Source organism: Argentina anserina, chromosome 7 (assembly GCF_933775445.1).
Source record: "Argentina anserina chromosome 7, drPotAnse1.1, whole genome shotgun sequence".
NCBI classification, from domain to species: Eukaryota; Viridiplantae; Streptophyta; class Magnoliopsida; order Rosales; family Rosaceae; genus Argentina; species Argentina anserina.
The window spans coordinates 17,986,440-18,005,790 of NC_065878.1; the positions used below are offsets into that span (position 1 = coordinate 17,986,440).

General features: G+C 38.8%; 2 protein-coding genes across 3 annotated transcripts in view; both read right to left on the reverse strand.

Moving 5' to 3' along the window:
• LOC126802603 (nuclear transcription factor Y subunit B-1-like) overlaps positions 1-18,849 on the reverse strand; it is a 148,274-nt gene extending 129,425 nt beyond the window's left edge. Inside the window, exons 1-7 of one of the 2 annotated variants that reach the window (XM_050530247.1) lie at positions 18,729-18,849; positions 18,353-18,605; positions 18,130-18,259; positions 17,937-17,942; positions 17,728-17,811; positions 17,576-17,614; positions 15,990-16,471 (exon numbers count right to left, since the gene is read on the reverse strand). In XM_050530247.1, coding sequence (XP_050386204.1) covers positions 16,427-16,471; positions 17,576-17,614; positions 17,728-17,811; positions 17,937-17,942; positions 18,130-18,259; positions 18,353-18,579 — 531 coding nt within the window. In that variant the 5' untranslated portion in view covers positions 18,580-18,605; positions 18,729-18,849 and the 3' untranslated portion in view covers positions 15,990-16,426. Of the gene's footprint in view, positions 1-15,989; positions 16,472-17,575; positions 17,615-17,727; positions 17,812-17,936; positions 17,943-18,129; positions 18,260-18,352; positions 18,606-18,728 lie in introns of those variants that run through there. The other variant, XM_050530248.1, reaches the window with a different exon arrangement.
• LOC126802612 (probable RNA-binding protein ARP1) lies at positions 7,477-10,172 on the reverse strand. The gene is made up of 6 exons (XM_050530258.1): positions 9,926-10,172; positions 9,691-9,838; positions 9,433-9,568; positions 9,257-9,299; positions 8,654-8,897; positions 7,477-8,009 (listed from the first exon to the last, which is right to left on the reverse strand). Exons 1-6 carry the CDS (start codon positions 10,106-10,108, stop codon positions 7,990-7,992), a joined length of 774 nt encoding a protein of 257 aa, XP_050386215.1. The 5' UTR covers positions 10,109-10,172; the 3' UTR covers positions 7,477-7,989.
• Positions 18,850-19,351: the final 502 nt, after the last annotated feature.

Below are 19,351 nucleotides of genomic sequence, written 5' to 3' on the forward strand. Positions count from 1 at the left end.
ATCGAGTGAATGGTCAGCTCTTTGGATTTATGAAAGGTAGTAAGGAGTTGTGCTATTCGTATACATGTCGTAATATCTTTGACGTTTGGAGCTTTGGGTACAATCTCAGAAGTCAGAGTCTACTACTATTTGGTAAGAGCTATTGGGTGAAGTTAGTAAACCGCCGCAAGTGAATTTTGGTGGTGCGGTGTCCGAGTATAGAAACTCTAATTCGAGGTTTGTGAGCAAAGTTGTAGAAGTGACTACTATGACCATTTCACAGGTGCTGAGGGATTAAGGCATGAGCTTAGAAAGCCTTTAAGTACCCTAACTCAATCAATTAAAAAACTTAATAAGAACTCATTTTTCATTAATGATATTCAAAGCTAGAAGGCACATACATCAAAGTGTTCTTTGATGTGAAGATGTCAATATAAAGCTGACAGGTACCCTCATTGCAAACATATTCGCACTTTAGACATAAGTCTACTACATACCAATGATGTGAAACTACACCTACTAAATTCACAGTGATCTCAATTGGTGTGCAACTAATAAAACTCATAATCAAATAGACATAGACTCCGAAAGAATGAGTAGAAAATATGAGATAGGGCGAAAACTCATGGTACACACAGGGCATGGAATGGTCAAGGACAACAATTAGTAGACCTTAGCGCCGCTAAGATGACAGACATCGTCACTATACATAGGGGTGGCAATGGTATATAAAACCATCCCAACCAATTCGTATACTAATCGTATTAAATACGTTGGTATACTAAATACTTGGTACATTGTATATGGTACATTATACCATACTAATATTAAAAATACGGTAGGTAGGTGATATAGATTTTCCATATACCATGGTATATCGTACCTACCAACTTATATTATATTAAATTATTTAATTAAAATATATATATATATATATCTTTAAATTTCAACCGTAGATTTATTGAAAAATAAATCCAAACCGTATAAATTTACTAACCTTAATCTAATCTCTCTGAGTTTTTTTCTGAAGTACACTATTTTTCTTGTCTTCAATTTCTTTATTTAATTATGAATGAATCGATTCAATCGAATTCCCAAGTACAAATGCTTAGACCTATCAGTAGCACCATCACTGCTTACAACATGCCAACATATATCGCATTTAAACCTATCATTTATTTTTTCAATTGTTTTGAGAATTCATAAGTACTTTAACAGCTTGACTATTTGGACTTTGGTTTTCTATTTATGACTTTGTATTTGGTAATTTAGTTGAAGTTATATAAGACTTTGGAATTTTATTGTTATTTCACTTATTTGTTATTACTTATTTGGATTGGGCCTTTAAATTTTTGGGCCTTAAATATGTTGGTACAAGCCCATTACCAACCGTACCAACCGTACCACTTAATTAGTATACCAACGTTATTGGTTGGTATAAATTGTGGATTTTTCATACCAAATATATATTGGTTGGTATATGGTATTGGAAAATTAAGACTGGTATACCAACCAATCCAGCCCTAACTATACATTCTCTTTTCACCTTGCTCATCAATTTTTTAAGTACTTTGTTCACTCATTGCATCACCCAATATATGACCACTAACATCAAGAACCTACCTAGCTAAGAAAACGAGAATTGGTTACAAATAACGTAGAGGGTTTTAATTGCTATTGTGTAATTGATACAATCAAATCCATGGATTGTATGCTGCAGAATACGATGCAGTTGTAACTTGTAAGTGAAAGTCATAGTGAAGAGTGCTATTAAAGATGTGATGAAGAGTAAGGACGAAAGCGTTTAGGGCCGGGTTTAAATGATCAAGAAAAAATTAAAATGAAGTTCAACATCTGTTAGTGTTCCGTAGGTGAATTAGAAGAACACCTTACTTTTGCGTCTATTTTTTCAAAAGAAAAAAAATGGCTTTATAGTGAAATTCCCCCTTCAATTCTTGCGTTGGCCGCGATTTATTCGTACTCAGCGTATCAATCCTTAATGCCTCTAAGTCTCTAACGATGTCTTGCCTTTGTTTGTGAATTTCTGCGAGACGTCTATCCAGGTCTTTGGCCATATGCCCCAAATTTTACTTAACGTCACGCTCGTCGTCCTCGCACTCTGCACCGTCACCTTGGTTGTGGAATATTTCTTTCCAAGTCTTCTCATGTCTACTGGAGTACTGGAGCACCAATTGAATGATCCTATTGAATGATTTCATTGGTTTCATTGTAGGATGCAATTGCAGTTGCTGTCAGGATGCAAGCAGAGCTGCAGCCCTTCTGCAGAATGGTTGTCGTTCAACCTTGTTAGTGTCGTTTGCAGTTTATGGCTTGGTGGTCGTTTGTCCTTTTCTTCTCCCTCAATGCATTAATTGCATATCGTGCAGTGGTTGTGGTTCATGCACGAAATCTTCTCATATCAAATCTTTTCTTCTGTTTTCCTGTTGTTGTTGTACAGTGATTAGTGGTTAGTGCACAGTTGTTAGTATGGTGTATTTGAGTTTATCAAGGAGCGTAGCTGCCTCTGTCTAGTCTCTCCAAGTTTTTGTGTATAAACTGTTTTGATAGCAGATTCAATGGATTGTGTGTTTGCTACAACTCATAGTCATCTTATTCATAATTTCTACATGGTATCAGAGCAGTGATCCATATTGGACCTGCTTCTGTTCTTCATTCTAAATTGTTTCATCTCCCGTTTTTTTTCTTTTTTGTTCATTATGACTAATGGTAACCGAGGCAAAGATGATGCCTCTTCATCTAGAGTTGAGATTGTTGACACCAACACCTCTACTCGTCTCATATCCTCATTGTTGAATGAATTTAACTACATTTCATGGTCAAATGCCATGAGTCTTGCTATTGGTGGCAGAAATAAGCTTGGATTCATCAATGGGAAGATCAAGATGCCTTTAGCCTCTACTCCTGAGTTTGACGCTTGGCAACCTCAAGATCAACTGGTTAGAGCTTGGATCATCAATTCCATGGAACCAAGGCTTCACCAGATATTTCAGTTCTATGATTCTGCTGCTAAGATGTGGAATGCTATCAAGGAGTTTTATGGTGATCTCAACAACTCTGCTCGAATTTTTCAAATCAAGCAAGAAATTGCAGCCATTCAGCAGGGCAATCTCTCCTTCATAGAGCACTATGGTAATCTCACATCAAAATGGAATGAGCTTGAGATCTACAGGCCTCATACCACTAACTTTGCCACGATCTTAAAAAGAAGAGAAGAAGACAAGATCTTCGAGCTTCTGATTAGCCTTGGACCTGAGTATGAGGATCTTAAAAGCCACATTTTAATGTCCTCAGAGCTTCCTTCTCTTAACTCTATCAGTACCACTATTCAGAAAGAAGATTATGAATGCAGGTGTAGATGTTGCTGAAACACAAGTTACTGAAAGTAGGGCATTTGCTAGTAGCCGGCCATATAGGGGCAGGAGGCCTGATTTGAAGTGCACACATTGTGAGAAAATTGGTCGAGCCGGGATTGGTCATCTCAAAGAAACTTGTTGGATCCTGCATCCTGAACTCAAGCCAAAAAACTTTGGTGATGAGAGTAAATTTGGAAAAGGGAAGATGAAACAAGCTTATAACCCCAAAGCTAACTGCTCAAGCCTTGCTAACAATTCCTCTGACGAGATGATGAAGTTCATGGCCAATCCTATTTCTCTCATAAATGAGTTTGCTAATTTCTTGCAACAAAAGCAATGCAGCACTGACAGTCATGAACACACTGCCATGCTAGGCAAATTTGCAGGGTTTCTTGCAAAGGAGAAAATTGCAGAACCTGAAGACATTTCAGGTATTGTGTGTGCTATTTCTACTGCTCTAAGTCTTAGCAATGATCATAATTTTTGGATTGTTGATTCCGGTGCCACTGATCATATGTCAAACAAGTCTTTTGAGTTAAAAGATTTTCATGTCTTTGATAAACCTTCTCATGTATCTGTTGCTAATGGGAAAAAAGTTCCTATTTTGGGAAAGGGAAAAATGTCATTGTTCTCAAGTCACAGAGAGTCATCCATTTTGTATGTGCCATCATTTCCATTCAAATTGCTATCTGTGGGAAAAATCATTCAATTGCTAGATTGTCTAGTCATCTTTTCAACTCATAATGTGGTATTTCAGGATCGTGTCACTCAGAAGAAGATTGGTGAAGGCTTCTTCCTTAATGGCCTCTATTACATCTCCACCTTCTCCAGCCTTCCAAAAAGTCTCCTAGCTGAAACCAAGTCTTCATCTCTGCACCACTTATGGCACATGCGTCTAGCACATCCCTCCAATCATGTTATGTCATTTTTATTTCCTGATGTATGTAAATCAGTTCATGACTGTGAAATATGTCATATGTCTAAGTCAATTAAATTACCTTTTCCTAGTTCTAGTTCTAGAGCAACTCAACCTTTTGAAGTTGTGCATTCTGATGTATGGGGGCCTGCTAGGGTCACATCTTTTGATGAATATAAATTTTATGTGACATTTATTGATGATTTCTCAAGAACATCCTTTGTTTATCTCTTGAAACACAAGTCAGAAGTGTTGAAAAGCTTGCAAGATTTCCACAATCTGGTTAGGAACCATTTTACTTCCAAAATTTGTGTCTTAAGATCAGACAATGGCTCGGAATACACTTCCAAAAACATGTCAAATTATCTCAGCACACACGGAATCTTGCATCAAACAAGTTGTGTAGGAACTCCTCAACAAAATGGAGTGTCCAAGAGAAAGAATAGAGACTTACTTGAGAAAACTCGTGCTCTTATGTTGCAAGCTCATGTACCTAAAAAATTCTGGTCACTCTCAATTCAAACTGCTGCATATTTGATAAATCGGTTACCTAGTAGAGTGCTTGGTTTTAAGTCTCCATTTGAGGTTCTAAAGGGAAGGAAGATTGGCATTGATCATCTGAAACTGTTTGGATGTATTTGTTATGTTCATGTTCATAAATCACAGAGAGACAAGCTTGATCCTCGAGCCATAAAGTGTGTCTTTCTTGGATATTCCTCTTCACAAAAGGGGTACAAGTGCTACTGCCCAAAGACAAGGAAAGTATATGTTTCAAGAGATGTGAGATTTGATGAAACACAGTTTTTTTACCAGTCAAGTAATGCAGATTTTCAGGGGGAGCTGTTTGATACTGTAACTCCTAACAATATTCTTGAGCATGAATTTGGCAGTCCCAACCATAATGATGCCAATGCAACTGATCCTGAAGTGGCTAATAATGAGATGGTTAATGATGTAGAAGAGTTACACACAGAGCCCCAAATTCATGATGATCCTGCTGAGGAACATCCTGTTTCTTCTGAGCTATCATCATCTCAACCTCGATATCCTAGTCGGACTAGGAAAACTTCCACTAAACTGGATGGTTTTGTTCATTATGTTCTAAAACACCTTCTTGGCAACTCTATTAACTCCAACAGTGTTTCTACACCTCATTTTGTTTTTTTGTCTAACATGAATGATGTCACAGAACCTAGAACCTTTGATTAAGCAAATTCCTCTCCAGAATGGAGACAAGCTATGCAAGATGAGCTCAATGCTCTCAATGACAATAAAACTTGGAGCATTGTTCCCTTACCAAAGGGTCGGAAGGTTGTTGGAGCTAGGTGGATTTACAAAATCAAGTTTCATTCCAATGGCACCATTGAGAGATACAAGGCCAGGTTAGTAGCTCGTGGATTCACTCAAACTTTTGGTGTGGATTATAAGGAGACATTTGCTCCGGTAGCTAAGATGAATACAGTTAGGGTGTTGTTATCTGTAGCTATCAATCATGGCTGGAATCTGTTTCAAATGGATGTGAAAAATGCTTTTCTGCATGGTGATTTAGAAGAGGAAGTTTATATGAGACTTCCACCTGGTCATGCTCGTGACAAAGAACCTGGCATTGTTTGTAAGTTACACAAGGCCATTTATGGACTTAAACAGTCCCCTCGAGCTTGGTACTCCAAGTTGAGTTCAGTTCTATTTTCGGTTGGTTTCAGTCGAAGCAGAGCAGATTCATCCATGTTTATCAGAAATGGTAAAGTTGGTCGTCTCATTGTCCTTGTGTATGTTCATGATTTGATTATAACTGGTGATGATGCTGATGAAATCAAGGCCTTAAAGACATCTCTTCATGCCACTTTCTCCATTAAAGATCTTGGCTCATTAAGGTACTTTCTTGGTATAGAAATGGATCACACTCCAACTGGTCTATTTTTAAATCAAAGGAAGTACATATGTGATCTATTACAAGAAGCTCAAATGCTTGATTCCAAACCAGCCAAGTCTCCTCTTCCTCATAAGCTTCAGATTGATAAAGAGGGAGCTATTCTCAGTAATATTTCTGAATACCAAAGATTAGTTGGCAGGCTTATCTATCTTACAATTACTCGACCAGACATCACACATGCTGTGAGCTTGGTGAGTCAATTTATGCATGCTCCGAACAGTTATCATTTACAACTTGTTAAGAGGCTTCTTCGATACCTTAAAGGCACTGTGACCAGAGGCATATTCATGAGAAAAAATGGTCATTTTCGTCTTGAAGGTTTTTGTGACTCAGACTGGGCTGGCAATGCTGTCGATCGAAATTCCACTACTGGTTATTGCACCTTCATTGGAGGTAACTTAGTGACATGGAAAAGCAAAAAGCAAACGGTCGTAGCTCGTTCTAGCACTGAAGCTGAATATCGAGCTATGGCTTCCGCTGCTTGCGAGCTGATATGGCTGAAGTCTTTGCTTCGTGAGATGGGAATCAATTGCAACTATCCCATTGCTTTGCACTGTGACAATCAAGCGGCCATTCACATTGCAACCAATCCCGTGTTTCATGAACGCACGAAACACATTGAGGTAGACTGCCATTTTGTCAGAGATCAAGTTCAGTCCAAAGTTATTGAGACTACTTATGTTCGTTCCTCTGATCAACTCGCTGATATTTTCACCAAAGCTCTTCCATGTGCTCAGTTTGATCGGCTGTTGTCCAAGCTTGGATCAAGAACTTGTCTCAATCCAAGCTTGAGGGGGAGTATTGAATGATTTCATTGGTTTCATTGTAGGATGCAATTGCAGTTGCTGTCAGGATGCAAGCAGAGCTGCAGCCCTTCTGCAGAATGGTTGTCGTTCAACCTTGTTAGTGTCGTTTGCAGTTTATGGCTTGGTGGTCGTTTGTCCAAGTTCTTGTCGTTTCTTCTCCCTCAATGCATTAATTGCAGATCGTGCAGTGGTTGTGGTTCATGCACGAAATCTTCTCATATCAAATCTTTTCTTCTGTTTTCCTGTTGTTGTTGTACAGTGATTAGTGGTTAGTGCACAGTTGTTAGTATGATGTATTTGAGTTTATCAAGGAGCGTAGCTGCCTCTGTCTAGTCTCTCCAAGCTTTTGTGTATAAACTGTTTTGATAGCAGATTCAATGGATTGTGTGTTTGCTACAGCTCATAGTCATCTTATTCATAATTTCTACAGATCCATATTCGATCTACTTCTTAGAAGAAGCCGGAGAGAGAGAGAGAGAGAGAGAGAGAGAGAGCTGAAAAGGAGTTCGATAAAGAAGCCATGCATGCATGAAAAGCAACCCACAAGGCATGGGTGGTGATACTTGTAACATGAATACAATTAAGCTAGCTAAGCTAATCAGGGACTTCTCTTCTGTTACAATTTTCTTTTCCTTTCAATGGTTCACAACTCAGTCTGAGATGGATGTTAGAGGGGGAGACTGGGAGAGAGATAGAGGGAGATAGAAGAGAATGAAAGAATCTTATCAAACACCCTAGAGATAAGAATAATATGAATAAAATTAAAGGTATAATAATGATAATAATAATTGGAAAGCAGAGCCCAAACAGATCAGAGATAATTATGTTGCTCTGTGCAGCCACCACGTTCCCTTTCTTATTGCCAATTACTGTGTTTAAAATAGAGTACCCTGTGTAGTAGTGCATGCCTCCATCTCTTGAACTTGAGCCTGCTCTTTTTTTTTAAAAGCACATCTTCTGATCTCGGCCAACTGTTCCCTGCTATTCCACAGCCAAGCACACTGTTTTGTATAGATCGAGTATCAGTTTTTTACATCTCAAAATCAAAATCACCAACAATGTCCTAGACTACCGTATATACGTACTGCAATTTGGATACTGAAGAAACAATGCTTATTAGGGAATTGATCAATGCAGATACAAAAGAGTTTAGAAATTAGAATGATGTAGGCCTCTAACGTTTCATTTGGATTCAGTCGCTAAAGCAAAACGGTTTGGAATAATCAGACAACATAGGGAATTAGTCGTAATTCCAAATTTAGGGAAGGCAGCAATAGTACATCTGTGTCATTTTGGATGAATTCGCTTTACGTTCCTTAAAACCTACAACATCTTACGCATTTTAGCGAAATTAAACTAGGAGCGTAAAATGACATATTATGTGAAGATAAATTATATGAAGTAATTAATAATTTGCTAATTTAACAAAAATTCAATCTTCACAGGTGAATCCACGTGGGTTCTGGCAAAATTGAGTTGGCAATTGGGGTAGCTCAATCCCGACCTCACGTGGCAGAATGATTCATTTCAATTATACTAGTTGTTCAATTTTGGGGAATTGACTAGGTTGAGCATGTTATGGCAAGTGAGCAAAACAAGGAGCAGCATAAATAAAACCACAGTGATGATCGGAGTATCTATCTACCTGTGTTATTGGGAGCAATTGAGGCCGGTTTCGTCATGATTGCCGGGACCGTTGCGACGTGACCTGCGGTGGTTGGTGGGAAGAATTGAGCAGGTAACCCCATTGTATGTGATTGATGGTGATAATGGTAAAGAGGGTACATTGGCATCAATGTGTTTGGACCAACAATAGGCTGGTGGCTATGATACACTTGAGGAGAGTAATGCCCATTCATGTAACTCCCACCAGTACTGTATCCCAGCTTCTGTAAAATCACCACCAACCCAAATCAAGGAACTAAAAAATTAGATCAAAATGAACCTAAATGACCATTATAGCTAGTAGTTCATCAAATTTATTGCATTCTTGTTAGATATCTGACATGTTATTTTGTTCGATTTTTAATCAACATTGACGATTGTATAGAAATGTAACTGAACAATTGTTAGACCGAGGAATCAAAATGAACCTAAATAACCATTATAGCTAGTAGTTCATTAAATTTATTGCGTTCTGATTAGATATCTAACATGTTATTTTGTTCAATTTTTAATCAGCATTGACGATTGTATAGAATGTAACTGATCAATTGTTAGACCGAGGGATCCCTGAAGATTGACTTACATGATTGTAGCCCATATCAGTTGCAATGTAGGTTGGGGAGTATCTGACGAAAAAAAAGAAAGTATATATGAAATTAGTGCAGTTTAATAGTAATAATCGTTTACCATATAGATCCAAAAGAATACGTACGGAGATTTTTACGGTGAAAATTGAAAAATGGAATACAATATACGTACCCATAGAACGGAACTGCCTGATGATGCTGGTGATGAAATGGTACAGAAGCTGGTGCTGGGGTCCCTATCGGGTAGTACCACTGAACGTGATTCGCCGGTGCCGGCGACATGGCCCTTGCTCCTCCACCATTTGATACTTCACAAATCATAATCATACAGGTTAATCAAATAGGACATAAAAAAATTGTAGTTATGCAAAGAGTCCAAAAATCCTACACATGGAAATTGAGATCCAATACAATGTGGTATGTCCAATACCTCGTTGAGGAGGAGGGGTGGTGGTCGAGGCCGACCTAGGGCGGCGAGCCCCGAGCGAGGCCAGGTTGCAGTTGGCACGGCGGCCGTTGATGACCGGTGTGGCTTCCTCGCAAGCCTTCTTGGCCGCTTCAGCCTCCTTGAACGTCACCTATACATAAACACGAACAAATGAATACAAAGACATCGGATCATGCAAAGTTTATAAAAGGGTTTTGAAAGAGATATGGAGACTTACGAAGCCGTAGCCCTTGGATCTTCCGGTGAGCTTATCTGAGATGATGACGGCCTCAAAGATCTCACCGTACTTGTCGAAGTGCTCTCTCAGAGCCTCCTTGGGAGTCTCCCAGGCCAGCCCTCCGACGAAGACTTTGGTCAGCGTCGTATCGCCGAACTGGTTAACGTTGTTGCTCATTGTCATGTGGAGCAAAACCAACGGAAACAAAGGCAAGGGAAATCTCGGAATGTGGTTTTTCTATGGAGAAGGGAGCTCCAGAGAGACAAAGGTTTTGGGGGAGCGAAGAGAGGGAGGGCATATAAGGAGGAGCAGTGGGGGTGGCAATAAAATATTGGGTAGGAGAACAGAGAGGCAGACAGATAAGCCTTGATGAGGATTGTGTGAGTGTGTGTGAAGGTTGTCATCAACGTCTGCACAAAACGGACACTGATTGTGGGTGATAGTTTCATTTCTCGTTTTAGAGTTTGAGTAATAAATAATATGTTAGAGAAAATTGGGGGATTCACCACAAAACGAGATGTAAACTTAACTGTTTGGACATATATACTCGAAAGTAGGATTTTAGTCTTGAAACGAGTTGTAAATTAAGATAATTTGAATTTAAATTTAAATGTACGCGCGAAAAAATACTACCCGTTTAAGATTACATGAAAGATGTTACCGGAGTTTTATATCAATAAGGATCCATAATGAGTAGTTATAGCTACAATGTAATGTCTAAAAAAGGCAATGTAATGTCATAAGTTGTTCCAATAACAAAGACTTTGTCATAGAGGGACAATGACACAAACAACGAACAAACTGCAAATAAAACATAAACTCAAATGTTCTAAACTCCTCCTATATATATCAACATGTGTAAGTCCCATGTAAACTAACCGAATTGTAAAATGTTGAAGGTTTACTAACTTGAAACATTACACATTTACACTCACGAATCGAGTTGTAAGTTGCATACATCTTTAAAGTTTAAACTGTCGCTCACATGAAATTATTCCATACTTGCACCGAGTTGTAAATTTCCACATACATAGCACCATTTTAGCCGAGATGTAATATTCAATTCTCCAAACATATATATCAAATGTAATCTCTTGTTTACACTTGTGTATAAACCGAGTTGTAAATCTTAATTTGTGTTGATCACAAATGCACATTTACATATTTAGGTACATATATACAAACAGCAAACTTGCATCTTCAATCATCAGATTATTTTGAGCAACATTGTCCAATATACAAAGACGCATCTCTTATCTTTGCTATTCCACGTGCGTACTAATATACTATTTGGAAAGAGCTAGCTGGAGAATCAAGATTTGGTCATTACAAAATTAATACTGCATATTATCATTTTTTGTCTATAATTTATTACTAAACTACCATCCTAATCTGGGCTCTATCTTGACCCTATTCACCCTACCTTGATTCTAGCATCCAAAATCTTTTTGAATACGGCAGAATTCTTCAGATTATTTCCCTTTTAAGTAATTTATGTAATAAAGACGAGTGCACTAGTAATAATTATTGCCAGTTGCTAATCACCAGCGCGTGATCCCACGCCCACTCTCCTGGATGCAGGAGAATACTGGCTGATTCAGATAGACAGCTAAACACCGTACGATTCTGTCATGGTCCCGCTTTATTTTATTTTATTTTATTTTTTGTATAACGAGATTAACGTACATGACGTGCAGTACGTCCTACAAAGACGGTCGGCGAATACGATAAGGTTGCTGGTGTCTGGTCGCTCCAAATAGACCCTCACGCACTGGATCAATATACATGCGCCTCATGGACCACTAATCACCTGCGCCGCGTGCAACCTCTACCTCCGTAGGCTCGGCTGCGATGCCCTTCAAAAACCTAAGATCGATTCTACATGACGAGGAGATTTTAATCACCATTCATTAGGTGACATCTAAACTTGAAAGACGATTGTTATCATCAATATTGTGAATGATGATGGCCTTGACAAACTCATATGATGATGAGAATGAAGAAAATGAATATTGCTATTCCATCACTAACAATAATCAATCTGACCAAGTTTGAAAACATGTAGAAGACATATAGCGGCACATATAGCTAGCGAATGATACGGAATGATGTATACAGACACTTACAAATGATAGCCTCCAACTGTTCATATTTATGAAGTTTAGAATTGTGAGAAACGTACTGGCGCCCCTTACCATTTCTTCAAAACTATGTGACCATGTGTTGTGTGCCGAAACTTACTATCACTTTGTTTTTTCCTTGCCAGAATGCCTGGATTTGTAGTCATCCCTTACATCTTTAATATATACACCGGAGGCGGAGAAATTGCAGCTCCGTTTCGTAACTTAATTTGTGGTCATCTTGTATTGACAATGACGAACTCAACACCATGTTTTGATTGTTCGTATATAATCAGTAAGTTCTTCAAGGTCTTCGATGCGTAATTTTATTTTACTACCGATTGAAATATGTGAGTGATAGGTGTTGCTATAAGCAGATTTTCTCAGCTAAGGAGATATGCACCAATAGTTTTGGTGTGGATTTCTATTTTTTATAGCTTTTCGATTTTCTTATATTCACAGTTTAATATCTAGATAATATTGTTTAAATCATATCTGCAAAATTTCAGCCAATTTAGTGATAGTTAAAGCCCTCAAAATTGAAAAATAAATGTTGAACGGTGTAGATGTTGAAATTTGATCAAGAAGTTAGTCAAGTGAGTTATCCCTTCAAAAGACAGAAAAAAAAAATAGATAGTGGGAGGACCATGTTGTTTGTAGTCCCTTATCGAATCATAAGCATGCAAGTGATGCAACAAACCCGGTCAACATCAGAATATCCGATTACGTCTGACGTGCATGATGTGCATCACACCGGAGAAGCAAGGAGATCCTCTCTCTTTCTCTCTGGCTTCTGCTAACAGTTATGATCAAGTGGACCTGTTCTATAATGTGTTTTCCAGCTTTCCGAGCCTCAGTCCCTGACTCAGTTAACTAATAGTCAAATGCATGCAACTGCAGCTTTACATTACAACCCAAGCAAGTGACTGACACGTTCCTTATTATTCTGCAATTCTGAGTTTTTCTTTTCTCAGAAAAAAAAACTGATCTTTGCTTATAGATTGTTGTAGAAAGAAACTAATATTGTATGAATCGGGAACCTTATAGGTGGCCGGTGATCGGATAACACGTTCTTTCTTTCACTAAAACACTAGCTCGATATATCTCGATCTCTATCTTGACGTCTATGTGATCAGGGGGTGGTTCAAGATTATTCTATGACAAAGAGAGAACATTTTGTCTGGAAATCATAGGCGTAACTGAAGGAGAGAGCCAATTAATTAGCCATATGGAAACAAATCAAATATAAGCTTAATCATGAGCCGTCAGTCTAATTCTCAAACACTCTCTGGCGAGACATGAGCTTACTACATTTATAGTCCTCTGACGTTGTAGCAAGCTCAATACGCATTGTGAAGGAAGATTATCTGTCACCATCGAACTTTATCCAAGTACTTGCTAATTAGAAAATATTTCAAAATTTCTTTTTCATGAGAAAAATTAATTTAAAAAAGATAACAAACTAACTACGAATTTCACATAAAACTCATAGAACTCAATATATCTCTACATTTCATAAACATTTGAGAAGAGCAATTAACTAGTAGCTACGCACTGTCTTCATATCTAATCTCAAATACGGTGACGTAAATCTGTGAGTGCTGTCTATTAGATTGTATGATCTCATATATACATAATTTTTTCTATGCTATCTCGCACATACATGAAAACTTATTAACCGAGAATTCAATTCAAACAATTGAATATAGGTTTATGAATCATTTAGAAATACATCGTTGAGAAATCGCATAATGGGGACTAATTTTGCGTGTTCGGAAGCAAAATTGAAAGCATTTGTTCGAGCGCGTGGAGGCAGGAAAGACATTGAGGAGCATACGCAAGCGTTTAGGGCAAGCTCTGTTGGTTCTCTGAAGAGCATTTGGGGCCATGTGATAGGAGTCGCCAGATGGATTGAATCTCTCAAAACCCCCTCACCCCTTTGCTCTCCTTCTCTGTGGGTTTAAACGTGGCCAGCTGTTTACCAGGAGGGGTAATTTCGTAAAAGAAGAGCATCAGCATTGACCATGGACCAACAAAGGGATCTGGGGTTTATGGTTTGTGTCCCAAACTCGCCGCCAATAGAAAAACAATAAACAGAGGCATCAACAAGGGGTGCCACTGGTGTGAGCTGGACCTCCTCAGAGGCTATGAGTTGTCCTAACTGGAGTTTACATATACCCTATTATGATTCCATGACCAAATATGCTTTGGTGATTCCCTTTTAGTTTTCTCTTTGTTTTTCATGAAATGGGTGTCATATTCCATTCATGACTTGGAGATGATCTCTATGATGCATTGTGCTCCAATTGTAGGAATTAGATTGTAGCCGAAATGATCAAGAACGTATCATAAGACACAATTTCTAGACTTTTTATAGATGAGAATTCGAATAAGAAAATTCTTATTCTCCTTATGTCAGTAGGACAATGAAAACCATACAATAAACTAGGGGCAAATAAGTTTTTCCTTTTACCGAGAATGAAGCCGGAAGCAATAAGTGAATTATAGCATTCATGAATCCATTAGAGTAGGAAGTGAAGTAGCACACAACAGTGTTCATAAAAGAGTAAGGAATGCATGTTATTGTATGCTGGCAAGAAGCAATCAAAGTTCCAAAGTTGCCGCACTGCTAGCCCCGTGATTGAATACGGTCTACATATGCTTTGCTTTAAACGTTCTTCCCGGATTTCGCCAGCATATACCAAATCCAAAATCCATCTACGTAAGAAAATAGAATACTTCCTCACAAGACAATTTGATACATTATGTTTCCCGACTCTCGAGCTCAACCGCCAATTTACGTCGGAAAATTGTCCGATCAATGTAACAGGCAAAGTGCATGGAGTTGTTGTGTAGCAGTAGGGAATAGGGAAAGGAGTAAACATGAGCTCCTCCACAACTGCTAGTGGCGTGTGATGAGATGAAGGAGAGGGGAGAAGCTTACCTGAGCTAGGGTCGGGTTGGCAGCCTCGTGCAGGCATGAAATGATGGTCACGTCGTGGAGAGACACACTTGAACATTAGATTATTCCAACTACATATGTTTCATGCGGCCCTCTTGTTCTCATTTGCCCCTCCCACAAAACTTCAGACTCGAGCCAAATCACTATGATGTGACCACTGCCCACTTCTATTCCCCTGCATTATCACACGTCACGTGCGTGCAACGTGACTCCTCCCCCTTCCAAATTATCCAAACCCATCACGCGATGGCCACGTGCTTGTGACATCAGGTATTCAGGTCCTAGTGTATGTAATTCAGTGTTTGTGATGGTACCCCTGTCCTCTCTTCCCTACTAGTTGGGCATGTTCTGATTGGATAACAATTATTCGACTCGAATCAAGACAACTTGTTATATACGTCACAGCTCACAGGTACTTCATCTCTCTGACTCGGAAATAAATCGACTCCTCACCTATTCTGATCAATCTAGAATAATCTGCAATGTGACCAAAAACATGCTTCCCTACGGAAACTAAAAAGACGATCAGCACACGAGTTGCGACCAAAATCTGCACTCCCAGTTATCACCCAATCTTTAGTAACGAAAAAGAGGAGAAAATAGTGCCAGACTATGGACACAGGTTGGAACTTGTCACTCTTGAAAAGGGGATCATTTCTGCACATGCATCAGCATTCCAACAAACAACAACACAACTGGCTAATATGATAAACAAATGGTTAGGCTCAGATTTGAACCGAACCACTACCTGCATCAACATTCAACAATTTCTATTCATTCCAAGTTAGCATGATTTCGAGCCCCTTGGTAGATGAAAAGAAGAGCTCTTCAAACCTTTTTGGTAATTGGCACCCTTTGCTTGTGAGGTACAAAGCATACAACCATTTCCAAAAGAACCATACGGCCTAAACAAACATAAAACACATATCTACACTACAACCCTAAACTGCAATATACTCAGCTATAGATGAACAGTAAGAAATGGACAAACCTCATGCGTTAGATGAAAATATGCATTATATTCCAACTTTTTTGCTTCACAGGGTTCTTCATGAACATCCAATTAAAACAGTACTTCATCACACGGGGTCAGCAACTAAACTAGAAATATAGCGAAAGCCAAATCTACAGCCCAAATCCTTCCTATCCCAACCATAGCAGAGACCCCAGAAACATGGTTTAAATTAACTCAAATTCACAACAATGATACTACCAGTAATGCAACTTAACAATTTACCACTTTGGAGTTCTTAAAATGATATAGGATAAAAGTAAGACTTCTACTCATTGCTTTGCATGGAATGAGCAACCAAACGCTGTGCATACATCACAAGATACTGAGGACACATCATTAGGATCAAGTAACCAGTGACGAAAACCCATGTCTTCACTTCTTTCCTCATATTAAAAAGAAAAGCATCAACTTCCATTCCCCAAATTGTTCAAAGGCACATAATAATCCTCCTACAAATGAGAAATAAACAAATGAATTCATTTTCTATTCGAAGAAAACAATAAAACAACAGAACTTCACTGGCACAACATGTCTAATCAAATTGCAAGACATCATAACTCATAAGGCAAAAGAGAACATTCTTTTAAACAAAGTTCAATTGATAAGCATTTTGGTTCTACAGGGACATGTCAGGGAATATTACTAAAAGATGACTAAATTCTGTATGTTCACGACATTCTCAAAAAGCTTTCCAAAGCCAAATTGGTCCACAAATTTGATCTTCAAACTTTCTTAAAAAATTAATGACGTAACAAGAAATAACAGGAAGTGAGAGTTGCTGGCTGCAAATCCTTCCCCCGAACACACTAGAAATAAAATTGTGTTCTAGTTATGAACAAAAGTACACATAATCCAAAGTATGTCATTACCAGAATCTTTTTACCCCATTGGTTCATATCTCTATCTATCACATGTTTAGCTTTATCAATAATGGGAAAGTAAGGTATCCTTAGATTCAGACGGTCCACCCCAAAGGTTATTTGACTCTAGAAATATACTCTTCATGAATCACTCCTCATACACGTCCAACTACTTTTACCATTTAACCCCCAAAGAAGACAGAAACAGTTATCCCTTTGATGCACCCAGTCTATCCTCTTAGAACCTAGCTAGAGGTTGACTTGTCTAACAAGCTCCAACTATGTATCTTTTCCTAGGTTAAGCCTTAAATATAACTCCTGGTTCTCCCTGAACAATATCAGTGAAAGAAGATGGAGACAATGACCCCAATTGTAACAAAGCGTTTATCCTCTTAAGATTTGGCTACCGGTCCAAATCATCTAGCAGGAAATCCAGTACACGAGAGCCTAAGCATGACCAAACTTTATATAACATAGGTGCTCAGTACAGAAACAGAATATAATTTCCCCTGAGCACCAAATCATCATATGGGTGGAATTCTATAAAATTCGAAGGGTGACTTGACATAAAGTAACCAAAGCAGTGTCTCCCTCACCCTTCCCCTTGCAAGCAGCTAACTTGGAAGTACGATGGTCTTAGGCTTGTTAATGAAAAAGATAAACATACAGTGTGTGTGTGAAAAACAGACTTACTTGACTACTGACATAGTTCAGTGGTGGCTGATGAACAAACTGCCATGAAAGTAAAGAGAACATGGTAAGGTGTCAGTACACATTATATAGCAGGTCCGAACTATTAAGGAAAAGAGAAAAAAAAAAAGCTACAAGAGGTTAAACAATCAGACCTGTGAATTTTGCCCAGGCATAACTCCAACCGGAGTCCCTTTAGCCGATCCTTCCCCACCCCTTGCAGAACCCTTTGCATCACCCTATTCAAAGTATTCCACTAAGTCATTTCTAATCCACAACAATATAACCTAACAAATATACAATACGATTCCCACGCAAGTTATGTAACATAAATCAACTAAAAGAGCAAAGAGGGTCTGCTTACCTCCAACTGCAACACCGCAATGACCCCAATCAAACCAAATGGAAAGAACATAAAAAAGAGAAATGTTAGATCAAACCCATGAAGTGTTAAACAACTTCAGTGCTACATTTATACTGTACAATCACATCTAAAATCGAACATGAACACAGTAAGCCGAGAGTAAACCAACAGTAAAAGGTTAAACAGTAATTACCTCCCTGTACCTAGCCAAGTAAATCCTGAGCGGCTCAATATACTCCTCAAACCCTAACGTAGCCATCGCCCAGAGCAAATCATCACCATTAATCGTCTTCCTCTTCTCCTTCTGGCACTTATCACTCGCCCTAAACCCCCAAAAAATCAAACACCAAAACTCATCGAAATCGAAAAGCGACAAACAGAAGAGAGAGAGAGAGAGATGAAACGATTGAAATTACTCGCTGGTGACGAAGCTGATGAATTCAGAGACGCATTCCTGGACAGTGTCCTTAGCATCCTTGGCGATCTTGCCGTTTGGCGGCAGCGCCTTCTTCATAATCCGACTGATGTTCGCGATTGGGAGGTACCTGTCCTGCTCCCTCACGGTGCTGCTGCTCCCGTTCTGCGGGCTCTGCTCGCCGCCGCTCTCGTTCCCGCCGGCCGGGCTCGTCGGTGCCTCCGCCATTACCTACCACCAAACAACAACAGCCCCTACAAAATCACAGAAACCAGTCGATTCAATCGCATCGGAGAAATTGAAATTGGCGAGGAGGTGAAAAGCCCTAGGGGAGGCTTAGAGGGGGTTAAAGAGAGAAGAAGGAGGGGGAGAGGTACCTGAAACTGTGAGAGAAGAGAGAGAAGGGGAGGGAGGTTAGGTTTTGTATTTCGCGCGTTTTGAAGGAGAGAAATCTGACGACTGGAGATTCGAGAAAGAATGATGGAAGAAGGTTTTTTTGGCTTTATGCTTATTGGTTTTGGGGGTTTTGTTTCTTTCTTTACAGAAACTTACAGTCTCAACTCTCACTCAAACGACGTCGTAGCCACGTCAAAGGTTAAGGATAAAAAGTAAAAATATACGCTGTTATACATTTTTGGGGGTCAAATTCTGATTTTTTTTTTGTTGGGTCATAATCAGTTGAGCGAAATTTGATTAGAATTGACTAATATAATGACGTGGCTAACAGCGTATACGGATAAAACGGAGCGAGATATGAAAGTTGGATCGTGAATGAAATGTAAGAAATTATTATGAAGTTCATAAATCGTGAGTTCTAAAAGGTCAAATACTTTTACATAAATATTTTTTATTAGGTCATTTGATTAAAAATTGACTAAAATTATGATGCGATTAATTGACCGCGTGGCATAATTGACTTTAACTGTAAAATTAATTAATTTTTTTAAATTTGGTTTCTTGGCAAATAATCTCAAAGTTAAGTTAAGGCGTTGAGCATGCC

Excerpts from the sequence above, each read along its gene's own strand:
- LOC126802612 (XM_050530258.1), bottom strand. The coding sequence starts at position 10,108 with ATGACAATGAGCAACAACGTTAACCAGTTCGGCGATACGACGCTGACC. Across the intron at positions 9,839-9,925 it reads GATCCAAGGGCTACGGCTTC|GTGACGTTCAAGGAGGCTGA; the intron begins GTAAGTCTCCAT and ends GTTTATGTATAG. Across the intron at positions 8,010-8,653 it reads AATTGCTCCCAATAACACAG|TGTGCTTGGCTGTGGAATAG; the intron begins GTAGATAGATAC and ends TATACAAAACAG.